Raw genomic sequence first — 15,622 nt, 5'->3', positions numbered from 1 at the left:
ACTGCACTCTTATTCAGCTTTTTATCTTCAAAGGCTGAACTCTGGCTGTATCTGGACACTTGAGCTTTACATTTGCAGGACTAATTTCATTTGCACTTAGCACTAACAACTTCCCTCATTTTGTCAGTTTGCCTTTCGTTTTTCTTGATGTGTCCGTTCCTTTCACTCGAGAAAGTCTAGCAGAACAGGAAGTGCTCAAATTAGCATCACAGATCATTGACGACTAATTCCAGCTGATGGTTTACAGCTCCCATGTCCATCTTCTGCAAACGACGAGAGTGCAAACAAACACAGATAATTCTCAAAGCAACTGATTTAGAACTTGTGGTTCGCCAAGTATGCGTATTAACCTGAACGGCCTGGAATGATGGTTTCAAATACACACCGAGGGAAGTGTTTGTTTTGTTCCAAGAATACACATGGGTGCGTTCTGCATTTTAGAGGAACAGATGGGAATAAACTTAAGTAGCTGTTTAAAGGCATTCTATAAAAGGTTTTTTTTTTTTTTTTTTTTACTAGATCTGAACACAAAAACTATGCAGCTTTCTATAAAGGATGTAATCCATAAACAAAGAATAAGCATTACGAATTAAGGGATGGCAAGTGAAAAGCAAAAAAAAAAAAAAAAAAAAAAAAAAACGTAAGATTAGCTGAATAAAAGAAGTGCTAATGTGGTCCAATTCAGTTTAATCCCTGAGTAAACACAAGTTTTACTCCAGGGTTCAAATCCACAGTTCCAAGTTGCAAAATACCAGCGCAGAGACCCATTTGTCTGTATGCGACAAGAACGCTAATGAAATATGCACGAGATCTGAATAGCAACTCAATAAATACATAATTGATATCATCCCCTGAATGGGCAGATGAAGAGAGAACAAAAAAAAAAAAGAGAGTTTGTTTAATAGATTCTAATGTCTGTTTACTTTGTGTCTAGTTTCATTATGCAGTGCAATTTTTTACATTTTAACTCATTATAAGCTCAGTTAAAATCATTTTAAATAAATGTGAATTAATGCGCTAGAAAGGCCGCTTGGTAAATGTTATAATCTGTTCCCTTATTTGTAATAGCTAAAAGGAAATGGGAAGGATATTTTACATTTGTATTCCAGTATAAAGGACTAATTGTTTGGAAATTGTGCTAAATTGAACGAAAACTGAAAATTTGCTGATGATGTATTAACCTCCATGCTATCCAATATCTAGATGAGTTTGTTTCTTCATCAGATCTGGAGAAATCTATCGTATTATTACATCACTTGCTCACCAATTTAAAATAATTTTGTAAATAATGTTCAGTTTTCACTTCAATATATCTTCAGGAGCCACATGTATTGATTTTGTGTGGCATGATAAGGGTGTTGTTGTTGTTGTTGTTTTTAACTCTTAAAGGGCCAGTAGCCATTGATTTGAATTTCAGAAAGAAAAAAAAAATCTACATTTTGGATGGCTATATGCAGATGGGTTTTGGACCTATAAAATGTCAGTATGGATGTAAAACTACAGAAATAGAAACCAATCAACTGTTTGGGACAAAAGCTTAGATTTACATGGAAAAGACAGCTTTTATCTTGTCTCATGAGGACCCAGTGATATTGTGTGCAGCCGATTCATTGTTTCATTCACTGCAATATGTGATTTAGGACAGAAATCCTCTCCTCGCTCTTCCAATGACATGACTTACACCTAATCTTATTTATGGGCTTTGGCCGCACTGAGCGAAGCCCAGGATGCAGCGAGGCGCCTGGGATTGTCGAGGCGTAGCCGTGTATGAGGGTCAGAGCGTGTTTGGTACATAATGATACGGCTATATAAATAGCTCTTTCTAATAGTACACCTCAGACATCAGATGCATACTGTCTTGTTTGTCTCGATTCTTTCTATCTCTCTTGCTCTCTGTCTCTCTCTGCACTGTGCGATGTTACCTGATCCAGCAGCAGACAACAGGAAGCTAAAGATCAAATTTCTAGCTTTAAAGGCTCATCTTTGGCTAGTGGTTTCCACCAGCTAGTTATTTTTTAACTGATGTTAGTGTTTTATTTGAGGGGTTACAGTATGTAACCTAAAATGCCAGGGCTTACGAAGGACATTTTGACTCCCACTACCAGTTCTGGTGCTGACAGCTTTCACATAAGGATAGAAAGCGGGAAATGCTTTGTGGAAGAGAATCGCTGGTGGAACCAAACATTAAATGTTCATTGACATTTCTCCAAATGGCTACAGCAAATCGAATTCAGTCCATCCATCTCCTTATTTTTTCAAAACAGCCTTGTAAAAATAATCATTTATGTAACCGAACAAAGTAAATTGCAAAAATAATGACTGTTACCAGACACTTTTCCATCCCAGGCTCGTTGGAAATGTGTGCTTGTGGTTATTTTTTGCAGCACCGATATTATGTACCTTGTAAAAGTGAAATATCCAGTGAGTAATGCTAAAACACATGTTAAATGCGTGACTGTGGCCACACTTTTTTATGTTGCTTAAGGCACATTTTATGTCAGAGGAGTGTCACTTATCGTATTTCCCGGACTATAAGTCGCACTTTTTTTCATAGTTTGGCTGGTCCTGAGACTTATTGTCAGGTGCAACTTATTTATCAAAATTAATTTGACATGAACCAAGAGAAATGAACCAAGAGACATGAACCAAGAGAAACATTACTGTCTCCAGCAACCAGAGGGCGCTCTACACAGTTCAGTGCTCCTGTAGTCTACACTGAAGACACAGAGCGCCCTCTCGCGGCTGTAGACGGTAATGTTTTCTCTTGGTTCTTGGTTCTAAATAAATGCGACTTATATATGTTTTTTTTCCTCATCATGACCTATTTTTGGACTGATGCGACTTATACTTAGGTGTGACTTATAGTCCGAAAAATACGGTAAGTTTTTTTTTTTTTTTTGTGCTGGAAAATAACACCAAACCCGATCCTAAACCTACCCGATAGTGTTAACGAATGCAAAAGTGATATCAAAACACACTGGCTGATGAAACGCTGCTAATTTATTTTCATTCTACACAGGTTTGGGCTGTTTGGTCGAACTGTAGTCTTCATCTATCGAGCTATCGAGCAAACCTACTGTATTAGAAAACCCATATTGTATGTGACGCTAATATTCAAAAGTATTGGTTCTCAAATATCACAGCATGTTAAAATAGTTTTGAAATCATAACATTATAATGTTAAATCACCACAAACCGCAAACCCTAAAAAGAACGATAGGTGCTTAGGAAAGCTAGTCCAGTAAAACTGTGAAAAATATAAAAAAAGATGCAATACCGCACACTATTTACCAAAATGTACCGAAACAAACTTCTACAGTTAGCAAGTATATATAGCGTATGGGATTGCATCTTTTTAAGAACATGATAATGTGCAAAGAGTTTAGGCTTTCTTAATTTAAACTACTTTTGCTGCATCTTGTATGCATTTCAACTGGAAACTGCAGTGATTTGATATGTATAGGTAGTTTTTTTTTTCAGTTTTGAGTTTTGCAGGCATGTATTAGTAGAGCCATGTATTTCCAATGAGCCCGGGTAGAAAATTTCACAAATGCTCCCCATCTGCCATTGTTTAGTTAAATGAATGCCATCGGTTGAGGGTTCAGCGGGTCAATGCCATATCTATACCGTTCTTTGTCCAATAACATCCATTCAGAAATAGCCACGCCAACTGAGAAACTGTCACTGATGTGAATGGGATTTTGAGAATGAATAGCACACATTTACAATTCAAAGCCATTTTAGTTTATTTCAGCTCGAAATATAGTACAATAGATGTACAACACATTGCAGTTTGATAATAATCGAATCAAACACTTGACAGCCCCAGGTGCCCAGTGGCCACTGTGGGGAAAGCGCGGAGAACGTGGTTTAATCTGAAATGAAAAGGATGCAGCTTTTGTTTTGTGGGTTTTGAGGAGCGCTGGGGAAATGAGCAATGCTCTCTTTCCCAATTATGAAAGATAAAGTTCAATTAAAATGTAAATGTGGAGACTAAAAGCCACACATGCTGCGTTTGTCTGCGCACACTAGATGGAAATGGACTTGCAGACACTGCTAGTGGAAATTCACAGTAGAAAAAAACCTCTTTTGGTCTTTGTTGTGAGCAGCTCAGGTGCAGATGAGGTATTCTCTGAGTCTCACAGAAAACACACTCCAATTTTCCCGCTCACTTTTTCTCTGTGTTGTGCAGCTGTACTTAGGAGACCTGGGAGCCGATGAAGTAATAGTAAATTCTTCAGAAAATATGCTTTGCACTTTGTATACTGCACTGGGATCTCACTTTGTGGGCGAAGTAATACCAGGCATGAGGTCTGTGCACCATTCAGAACTGAACTGTAATGCCACTTTACAATAATGTTAGCTTTTTTGTGTACAGTATGTTGCATTGCTCTGTGGATAAAAATGAATTGCTTCGACAACAATTAAACTACTAAGCCTTACCACTTCAGAAAAATTCAATTCAATTCAATTCAAGTTTATTTGTAACAATATTATTAAGTTATTATATGATGCAGTCACACATTTATTAATAATTGTTAGTTCTGTTTGTTGATTCAGGGTTAGCATCATCTGAGGTCCTCTGAGGGTCAGCATCATCTCTTCTCAGGTGTTCGTAAATGAAATGTTTACGTTTAAATGGCATAATTAGTCAAAATAAATAATGAAAGCTAGTCACATTCTGTCAAAAAAAAAAAAAAAAAGAACACTCATGCAACTCTTACATGTACACCTTACATTTAAATTAAGTTAAAAAAAATACATATATCTTCCTGTCATTCCAGTTCAACATTATGTGGTCAATGCCAATTAAATTCACATTGCAACTCATAAATTGAAAAAGAAAGCTCAGAATTTTCCGCAGTCCTGCTGTGCGACAGATAAAGAGCGAAAAAACACAGATTAAGCAACTGCAACTGAGCGCCACACATGATTTTGAGTTCCAGACCGGAGCTTCAGCAGTGCAGGACAGGCCAGTGATGGATGCACGGGATGAGTCATAGACGCTGGGACGTCTCTACCATCACTCATCTCCCTTCACAGGCCTCAGCTGCAGTGCATTAGTCAAATGTCCCCCTCCTCAAAGCGGCCAAGACATGCACGGGACTTCCCAGCCTCTTTGTGCTCTACTCTGTTGTGGTCAAGTGACCCTCATTACCCACAGGCACCAAAGCGTCCACAGGTGGTCCTCAGGTGTGTGCAAATCCACTGCAGCACACAAACAGGAAGCAGACTATCAACAGACTTGATGACTCAGACATGTTGTTTGGTCATATTGCATTTTCTATGAGATTTTGTATGAGAATGAGTAAGTTATTTTTATTTTAACTGAAATATTGATGTAATTATAAAGTGCCATTATTCAAATGCAAGTGCAAATGCAAATATTATTATTATTATTATTATTATTATTATTATTATTATTTGAAGTCAATTCATTCAAATTGTTTTTAAATGCAATTAATAATAATAATAATAATAATAATAATAATAATAATAATAATAATAATAATAATAATATTATTATTATTATTATTATTATTATTATTTGAAGTCAATTCATTCAAATTGTTTTTAAATGCAATTAATAATAATAATAATAATAATAATAATAATAATAATATATTTAGCAATCACTATTCTAATTCTATTCTTAAAAATATATATATCTAACTACCTTTCTAAATTTTTTTGTATTCTATCTATTTTCTTTTCATTTATTATAAAATTATAAAAAAGACCTCTAACACTAGTTTGCTGTATTCTTTTTTTTATTCTATCTGTTTTCTTTTTATTTATTATATTATTTAAAAGCCCTTGCTATGTGTACTGTGTTTAAGCTAACTAAGACTTGTTATAGCACTTCTGTTTCATTTGCTCTTCTGTTGTTTTTGATTGCTTCCACTGTCCTCATTTGTAAGTCACTTTGGATAAAAGCATCTTCTTAATGACTAAATGTAAATGTAAAATAAAATAATAATGAAAAAATATTAATATAAATCTCTGATAATCCCAGGTTGTTATGGTCATGCAGGATTGTTTATGGATTAATCTCATGGCCACAAGAAAAACATGGAGTTCGCTCAACATAAGAGGTCGTGGCCACGAGAAATTAATGTCGTTCACTCAGCATAATCTTGAACCCATGAAATAAGGATGTCGTTACCTCGACAAAATGATCTCGTGGCCATGACATAATATCACATTCCCACAAGCTAATATGACGTTCCCTCAAATGAATATCTCGTGGCCATGACAAAACTTAGTGAACCGACCATGTCACCTTACGGGCACCTTAATAATTGTAATATTATTATAACTTAAATATTATTTAAATAGATTTTTGCTGTACTGATAATTTTATAGAAATGTGAAAATATAATTTCTTTTTTTACTTACTATTAAATAGTTATTTATTTATTAGTTTGTTTGATTTAATTATTTATTTTTAATACCAGATTAATGTTTGCATTTACGTAATCTAAATTCCATTTATTGAAAATCCATTTTGTTTGTTTGAAGATGAATATTCAAATCCAGCCTGCATCATGATCTAAACCCACCCCTGCACCCATCATTTCCTGTTAGCTTTGGCAAGAAGCCCCCCTCAACCACCCAAAAGCCACTGATCAACCCTTTCCCACAAACTCCTCTAATGATACATTCTTCATGGTGTGCATCTCGTATGTAATCCTCTCAACAGCTCGCATCATTCCCATAAGTTCCATATCCCTGATTGGCTCTTGTTATTGATTGACAGGTGGAGCTCTCTGACAGCACCTCCCACACCATTACCGACGCCTACGCAGGGAAAGAGTACATCATCCAACTGGCAGCCAAGGACATGGAGATCGGCACTTGGAGCGACTGGAGCGTGGCTGTCCATGCCACCCCCTGGATGGAGGAACCCAAGCCCATCACCTCCACCACTGAGAGCGACATTATCCCAGGTATGCATGAGTTGCCAGCCATACGCACACTACTCTCATATTCATTGTAATGGTGGGCCCGTCTGCCCCCCATGATCTCTGTCCTCCCACAGAACAATAAAAGTGGCTGATAATGAGGAGACGATGTCTGTATCCCTGCATCTCAAAGTCACGGTGCCCTCTGCTGTCAGAGAGCTTCACCAACAAATGAATAGTTGATGCGCTCTGAGTTTCATGAGGAATTGACATCAGGTTCTGTTAAGTTTAAGGATGAACATTATAAGGAGATGCCATATTTAATTTTGACACCTGAAAATAGCCATGTGGTGTCCATTCAGCCAGTGTGAACTCAAATCAACCCTGTTTACCTCCTCAGCACATGCTCCTGGTCAAATTGTGTTCAGTTCTTCAGTCCATTTATCCAAAAGAAAACAGACCGGGATTCTTTTGGTAGCTTAGCCAGTCACAAAGCCTTCTCAGAACTGAGAGTTGTCCTTCACAGTCCGCTGCAAAGGTCTGGATTCAGCCCTGACTCCATTCTACAGACACTTTTCACCACCCAATCAGTTCCTGGAATAAAATTACCATCACAGAATCCTCCAAGTTCACATCTCTTCAGTTTAACGATCAATGTGCACATTCTCGAATATACAGCATATTTTATGGACTGTACCACTACCCATTCATTCACATTACAGGGGTGTCGCAATATCATTTCATTAAGCATGTACTCTGAGTTCTGCACTCTTGCAAATTCTTTCATAAACAGTGCAGATACAATGTATCTTTAATTATTTTATTAGTATTCATTATTATTATCTAATTATTATGCTGTGTAGGAAATGTCACCGATTATAATGTGAGTTTTGCAGGAATGTTTAACTTAGGCTAGACTGAAATCATGGCCCACTTCAGTGATGAGGAACGTTCTTTGCGTGGGTTTAGTATATAATAAGAATTAAAAAATAAACATTTTGTTTTTCATCCTGGTAAGACTATTATTCTATAGTAGTATTAGTCAACCCAGTGTGCAGTAAGTCATTTCTGTATGCTTTGTATAGTTATGGTTACAAACTCTCTTTGTACATGTATTTTTAGCGATTTAATGGCCAAAAAGAGAAACCATTAAATAAAGCTGAAGTTCTGATGGCCTACATGCAATATTAGTTTCATTGCATCCCAGTTTGGGATTTACGAGTTCTGATACTGTGGTCCTTTCGGGATGGACAAAGAGAATCTTGACTTGAAAACCCTAGTGATAGCCTATGTACATTTTGTTTTATAAATAGCACTGACAACTTGATGACTGTTATTAGAAGTAATATCTAGTGACGGCTGCCCCGCTCGGTTTGATCCAGCAGACAGTATTGAGTTTCCACCCCTCCATGCACTCAGCGTATTTAATCCACACTATACTTGGAACGGAGGAAAGAAAGAGAAAGTCAGCAGAATTGCATGTAGTTTTGTGAGTTGTGTGTCAAAACACTCTCTCTAAAAGCTTTTCTTTCTTTTCTCCTGGGTAAAACAGAACGTCCTTGAAGTAATTCCTCTTTTGCCTGTTATTTCAGCATTTTATATGCTTAATTTGAGATGAGAGTCATTGCGCGAGACGGCTCTTTCAACTTTATCGGCAGTGTTTTTCAAGGAGTCATTTCACACATTGTCACACTGCACAAAATAAAACAATAAAAAAAGCGATATAAAAACAATAACTAATATCTACTTGCAGTTGTGAAGTCAATTGAATTGAAAATTGCACAGCAGAAAAATGATCAGATGGTATTGGAGCAGTTGTTTAGTTAACTCAAAATGCTGTTTTAATGGTAGTGTATTATGAGTTACAGATATAAACTTTATTTTATTATAATGAATGTCTCATGCAACCAGACTTTTGACTCCAAGACCCATTCACTTACACAGGAAGAGACTGTCAAACTGATGGGAAAAGTGACCAGTCACATTTCATTTAGTTTTTTGTTTTTTGTTTTTTGTTTTGTTTTTTTTCCTCTACTGTTAAAGGGATAGTTCACTTTCAAAAATGAAATTACATTTTGGTGTGTTTTAGCTTACCTCAAGGACATCCAAGATGTAGGTTTCTTTGTTTCCACAGTATTTCCAATTTTGATATTTTTAGGTCAAACCGTTCTTGTCTGTGACTCATATAATGGAGGTCTATGGTCACCACCTCAAAGAGCATGCACAGAGGAGTCCAAATTAAACAATTCCCCATCGTAAGTACACATTGATGACCTAAGACACGAAACGAGCGGTTTGTGTAAGAAAACGAACAGTATTTATATTGTTTTTACCTCTTGTACACAACCAAGTCCAACTGATCTGAGTGCGCGAGTGCTTCCTGATGTGACGTGCGCGCTCTGGCTTAGTCTGCGCAAGCGCGGAAAGCGCCGGAACTGATCTCTCGTGCGTGTACCTCACTCATTGTTTACTCTTTACCACACGATACGCCACCAATCTGCACTGTCTGAAATATAATACAGTACTTGTAATTAATTAATTCATTTGTTTATAATGCACCCTATAATCGTTGCGATTATAATAAAAATACAACACATTACTCACTCTATTGACAGCATGCCATTGGGTCCCTCTGGCATTGGACATCGCTCCCAGTTTATACGTGGCAAACTAAACACAACGTGTAAAACGCTGCGACTAAAAAAATTAAACGTTGTCTATGAATATATTGAAATCGTCTTCCATTGCAATTTCCTGTACATCTAAATATGTTTAAATCTTCACAGTGAAAGGTAACACTTCCGAAATCTGTGTTTACTATAGACAGTAAGTGTAAACAATGAGTGCAGACACGCACGAGAGATCACTTACGGCACTTTCCGCGCTTGCGCAGACTAAGCCAGAGCGCGCGCACACGTCACATCAGGAGGAAGCACTCGCGCACTCAGATCAGTTGGACGTGTTTGTGTACAAGAGGTAAAAACAATATAAATACTGTTTGTTTTCTTACACAAACCACTCGTTTCGTGTCTTAGGTCATCAATGTGTACTTACGCTGGGGAAGTGTTTAATTTGGACTCCTCTGTGCATGCTCTTTGAAGTGGTGGCCATAGACCTCCATTATATGAGTCACAGACAAGAACGGTTTGACCTAAAATGATCAAAATCGGAAATAATGCGGAAACAAAGAAACCTACATCTTTGATGAAGTCATTGAATTTATTGCTTTTTATTGTATTGATTAAGGAATTAACAAATGAATTAAATGTCATTTTGTATCATTCATCCATATTTTGTACTGTACATGAACCATGGATTTAAACACCATTTCCTGTTAAAATACTTAGAAATAATGACCATTTTCTTCTCCCCTGGCAGAAACCACCCCCGGACCGCCTTCAGCCGCACCACGAGTGGGTGAACCCACAGCGGCCTGCTCCACCCTTCTCTGGTCAACCCACCTCCTCCTAGCCTGCGTCCTGCTGTCCATCATGTGGTGCGTGACCTCACTGCAATGCGAACAAAAAAATCATAAGAGGCTTACCACATTATTTATGCAGCTGGACAACAATTTTCCTAATTATGTACAATACAAGCTCACAATACACTTGAGACACAGATAACTAACTAATAGTCAGAACATTTGCACATAGTTTATTAAAGAGATACTGTAACTCAGTGACTAACCAAAGCTGTGTCATGTTTGTTTCACTCATTATCAGAGTTGGAGTCTTGATTTTGTGGTTTTGGTCTTTAGACCTCTATATGACACATAACATATACCTTGGTCTGGGTCTCGTTGATCAGTGTTTTGGTTTGGGTCTTCAAAACATGAAGTACTTAACTGAAAGTTCACCAAACTTATAAATGTTCAATTCGTCTTAGGTCATGGTCACATTAAGGAACTGTTGGCTAAATTTGGCTAATTGTCAGTAGTGTAGTGAGACAGGAAGCACAGCTCCTACAAGCAGGTTTCTTTTGGTCAACATGGCGAATCCACATTATCATCTTGAACCTGTAATGAAATCTACATGGGAAAACCTTTTGCCTTCATGCAAAATCCCCAATCGTTTTGATTCCAATTGAAATGACTAAAGTTTATAAAGGTAATTGTGACCACACATCTAGTCAAGGTCTGGGTCTTAAACAAGACACAGTTATCTATTTCCAAGGTCAATCTAATTAAGTCAACTACTAGTTGAATTAAGAAGAATGGCTAAGCATTCCATTTACAAAATGTCTTTATATTAGTAAATGAGTAAGCAATGTTTGTCAAAATGCCTTGCGTTCAAACAAATTAGCAAAAACAACAACAAAAAAAGCTGTATTGTGCATTCCAGGCCAGTAGTAGGCGATGTAAAGAAACATTGTGTGCATAAATGCATTTTACGCATTCCTATTTATTGATAACCTAATAGGCATGCACATGTCAAAATTGTTATCATAAATTCATGATTTTATAGTTTAAACTGAGACGATAAGGTATCCTTTGAGCCTGTCCTCCAACAAAAAATGACCATATAGGTTGTTTGTGCAAGCACCTTATTATGACCTATATTTGCGTTTGAAAGTTAAGTGGCCTCTAGTGGGTGTAAAAATGATGACAGTATTGCATTGAATCTGTCGTCATGAAATGACGCATAACTTCATTACCAATCAAAACGCATGTTTATTTAAATGCAAAGTGTGGGCTTTTTACATCGATCTCACAGTATTTCCTACAGATTTTTTTAGGTGGCTTATTCGTTCGAATGACCACACCTAACCCCGCCCCGAAACCTAACCCTCACAGAAATCATGATAAATTATGATTTATTGAGCATATACATTTTACGTGCATGTCCGTTCTCTGGGTTCGAACCCATGATAGCATGATTACATATCAAGGTATAACACAATAATGTACCAAATAAAAGAGTGAGAATAAAAGAGTACAAAATATTAATATGAAAACGACCTTTTGTCGTTAGGGGCGCAATTGTAGTATACGCTCTGATAGGTCGTATTTCAGTGATTTGGACAAAAGACCTATACGAGTGTATTGGTTGGAGGACAGGTTGTATCCTTTGCAAAAACGTGCACTTTGAAAGCTGTTTACGCTGTCAGGCCCCCAAAGTGCCGTTGTCATGTAAATGGACAATAAAAATGTATACAATTTTTTAGTTGAAAACGGTGATGTTTAAGTGTTCCTTAGTCTGGATGCATGGCTTGAGAGGTCTAGTCTTAGTGTAGATCTGGATCTTAGTGGTTCTGGTGTTGATCTGGATCTTAGTGGTTCTGGTATTTGTCTAGGTTTGTATCTTAGGGTTCTGGTTTTCATCTGGATCACAGTGCGCTGGGATTGCTTTATTGTTTAAAGCTTCATTTCGTAGACGATTCTTTTCAAAGGCTCAAATGACTTCCACATGCGCTGTTGTCTCTACACAAGGCCACGCAGACACAAAAACTAGGACGTGTGTGCAGACATCAACAGACAGTACTGATGACAAAAAATTTGTCATGCAAACAGTCCGTGAGCCCGGGCGGAACACGAACAAGGGAAGTATATTTTCAGCTTTAGTGGTTCTGCTATTGATCTGGATCTTAGGAGGTCTGGTCTGGGTAATTGGGGGTGTGCTAGTGATGTAGGTATTAAAGTGGTCTGGTATTGTTCTGGGTCTTAAGGAGACTGGTATTGATTGTAGTCTCATGGGTCTGGTATTGATCTTGGTCTCAGGGGGTCTGGTTTTGATTTAGGTCTTAGTGGATCTGGGTTTGAGTCTAGAAAGTGGTAGTCTTAACTCTACTCAGACTTATTCATTTTCCAAGTACTCACAGTACTTCCATTTTGTATCGCTTGCTCTTGACAGTCATAAGTACTACACCTAATGGACTAGATATCGGCAGACTACTGGAAGCGTTTCCCTCTCAAAACAAAGACTATTGTGCTTTTTGGTAATTATGTAAAATTAACATTCTTAGACACCATTACAGGGTGGCTTCCATCCTGAAAAACTGTAGCAATACAATACAGGACCCAGTCAGGGACCATCGGCTCATTAGACTGGCAAAATCAACCCAAATCGCCTGAGAAACTGAGGGATGGACCCAGTTACTGGTGCTTACAGCCACATAACCCTCTTCAATCCCCTGCACGAGTCAGAAAGCAGGAGGAGATATTCGAGAAACAAGCCTGAGATTCATTAACACTCGGACCATATGTTTACAGCATGCCTGTTATCTCCAACTCAGCAACACGGCATAACGAGCCTATCTCTAATTAAAACAAGCTCATGCATGGAGCTGGAAGGCAGGAGGAAGTGTATGATAGCGCCTCAGGGGTAGGATGTGTTCGCCCTCCCGAGACAGCCACTCACACCCAGAAATACCTTCGCCTTATACCTCCGCATCCAGCCGTTTTGAGCGAGATTTAATTGGTCAGCCCGTAACAGGCCAAGGCAAAATTAAAGGCAACATCACGGGTGGCTGCCCACCAATTACATCTTCCCACTGGCATGAAGTGGGAGCCATTTGGATATTGCTCTCATTGGCCCCTGTTTGTTCTCATTTGCAATACTGTCTTGGCAATTTAAACTCTAGTAGGCTGACCGCTGTATAAAAGTACTCAGTTGGGGAATGTCTTCAGATTTGTTTAAGGAGTTGACTATGGCATTTATGTGAAGTTTATTTGAAGACTAGCATGGTGACTAAATCTAGCAGCCATTCAAATGTTCAGAAGTTATGTGTCGTACAAAATCTGTGAAGTTCATGTCAGTCGTATTTCACACCAAACGGGAAATTATTTTGTGTGAAGCCTAGTTTAGAGCCATTCTATTATTTCTGTTATTTCCATGACAATTAAGCAAATATTTTTCTACTCCACTTTTTATTACAGCTACAACATAAATGTAATTGTGCTAACATGAAAAATGGTGCATTGTTTAAATTGTCAATTATTTCTACATCATGTTTGTTGTACAGTGAGCATAATTTCTGCATAAACAAATAAATAAATATTGCTATGTAAAATTACTTTGATAGTGAGAATTACCTCTGGGGAAAAAATAAAGATGAATGAATGCACAAAGCTAACATGTATTTTCTTTTCTTCATTTTTCCAGATGTGTAAGCTTCATTCCTGTGGAAAAAAAAAAATGAGGAGTCTTCTATTTCTATTTTGCACATGTTAATAGATATCGTGCATTGATAATTTAATTCAATTTCTTATTCTCACGAAAGAAAAAAGACCTAGGAAGATTAATAAACGCTGACAATTACAAAAGGAAGAAAAAAGGACAATAAAACATCTCAACATCTCTGATGATGACATACCAGACGCAGACACAGGAACCGAACCCCAGGGGAGCAAAAGATTTGGGGACACGAGACTCACCTGCCTGGCAGCACAAGAAGAAAACAAACAAAACGAAATGCATCCACCTCATTTTCGTTTGTCAAAACATTGTTCAGCCCATTTCGATTCTTCAAACTGTTCCGAGGACGCTCATTTTGTGTAACATCGATTTCCACGACATACAGCTAACTCATCATGCCAAAGACTTGGACTGTTTTTCTTTTTCATGATCCCTAGCTTCCCCAAGCCTGTGTCTGTAAGGGATTGAAACTGGCAGTACAAAATCTTCACAAGCTTCGAAGACTGAAGAGTAACACATTTATTTTGAAGGCCATCATTTAATATCTGTTGTATTCCTTTTGTTTACCGCTTTTTCTTTTATCATTTTTTGGCCCCTGAACACAGAGAAGTTGGAACTGTAAATAACAAATTGGTTAGGACTGTTCTGGACCACCTTTTGTAACAGGAAGAACAACGTGTCGTGTCAGACCTTCTGAAGATGAAGCACCGTTCGGAAACATCTTTTCATTCTTTGCCTTTTTGCCTTTCACCATCTGTTTTTGCAGACTTTTCTAGTCAATATCACAGTTTAATACTGCTTTCTTCAAGAAATATCATTTCGTTTTGTTTTGGTTATCATTGAATAAAATATAATTTTAGAACCTTAGAACCTTTTTGTTTAATTTCTTTGTGGTCTGCTTTTTTCTTCGCCCTCTTTCTTTTCAAACCTTCATAATTGCTTAATTCTCCTTGATCATATTTTGTAAACTATGATATGTATCTTTAACATGAGAAAAGTTTATTATTTAATAATGTATGTATTAGCTTTAGATTCTTGTAACCTGTATCTGGGTTCTTTTTATAGATGTATATAAAATGAGAAGTTGTTCATTAAATGTGACCATTTCACAATGAGTAGAAGCTATCAGTCTTTTTGTTCGTGTCCATCATTGATCGTGTTGTATTTCTCAACTGGTTTAATATTGGCGATCCAACATAATACCAAAATTCTTTACAAAACAGTCCCTCAAACCTCTATTTAACGAACATAGATTGGTTTGTGTTTTTAGAGGATGTTGGCCATTATCTAATTTTTATCAAGGGACAAATTATTTTATTTTTTCACCTGCAACCCTAAAACATAACTATTTTATAAAGTATTGATTTCATATGGATTCAGTCTTTTGAATAACAGTAAGCATGAAGTTCCAGTCCGAAACCCAACTATAAGTAGATGTCAGCAAACATATGAAAATGTTTGAGTAATGCCCCGAAAACCTAAACGATAACTATAAAGATAACGATATTAGCATCCACACCAGTGAACGATATTGTCTGTTTATTTTAAGCGCATTTGTGTCTGTCGCTTTAAATTCTCGAGCTC

General features: G+C 37.3%; 1 protein-coding gene across 1 annotated transcript in view; it reads left to right on the top strand.

Annotated features, from left to right (window-relative positions):
* LOC113109524 (ciliary neurotrophic factor receptor subunit alpha-like) overlaps positions 1–15,153 on the top strand; it is a 156,025-nt gene extending 140,872 nt beyond the window's left edge. Inside the window, exons 7-9 of the mRNA XM_026273100.1 lie at positions 6,761–6,950; positions 10,284–10,401; positions 14,006–15,153. Coding sequence (XP_026128885.1) covers positions 6,761–6,950; positions 10,284–10,401; position 14,006 — 309 coding nt within the window. The 3' untranslated portion in view covers positions 14,007–15,153. The remainder of the gene's footprint in view (positions 1–6,760; positions 6,951–10,283; positions 10,402–14,005) is intronic.
* The last annotated feature ends 469 nt before the right edge of the window (positions 15,154–15,622 follow it).

The sequence above is a fragment of the Carassius auratus genome, chromosome 10 (assembly GCF_003368295.1).
Source record: "Carassius auratus strain Wakin chromosome 10, ASM336829v1, whole genome shotgun sequence".
NCBI classification, from domain to species: Eukaryota; Metazoa; Chordata; class Actinopteri; order Cypriniformes; family Cyprinidae; genus Carassius; species Carassius auratus.
Note: the sequence above shows the minus strand (reverse complement) of the source record. Positions and strands in the feature narration are given on the sequence as shown.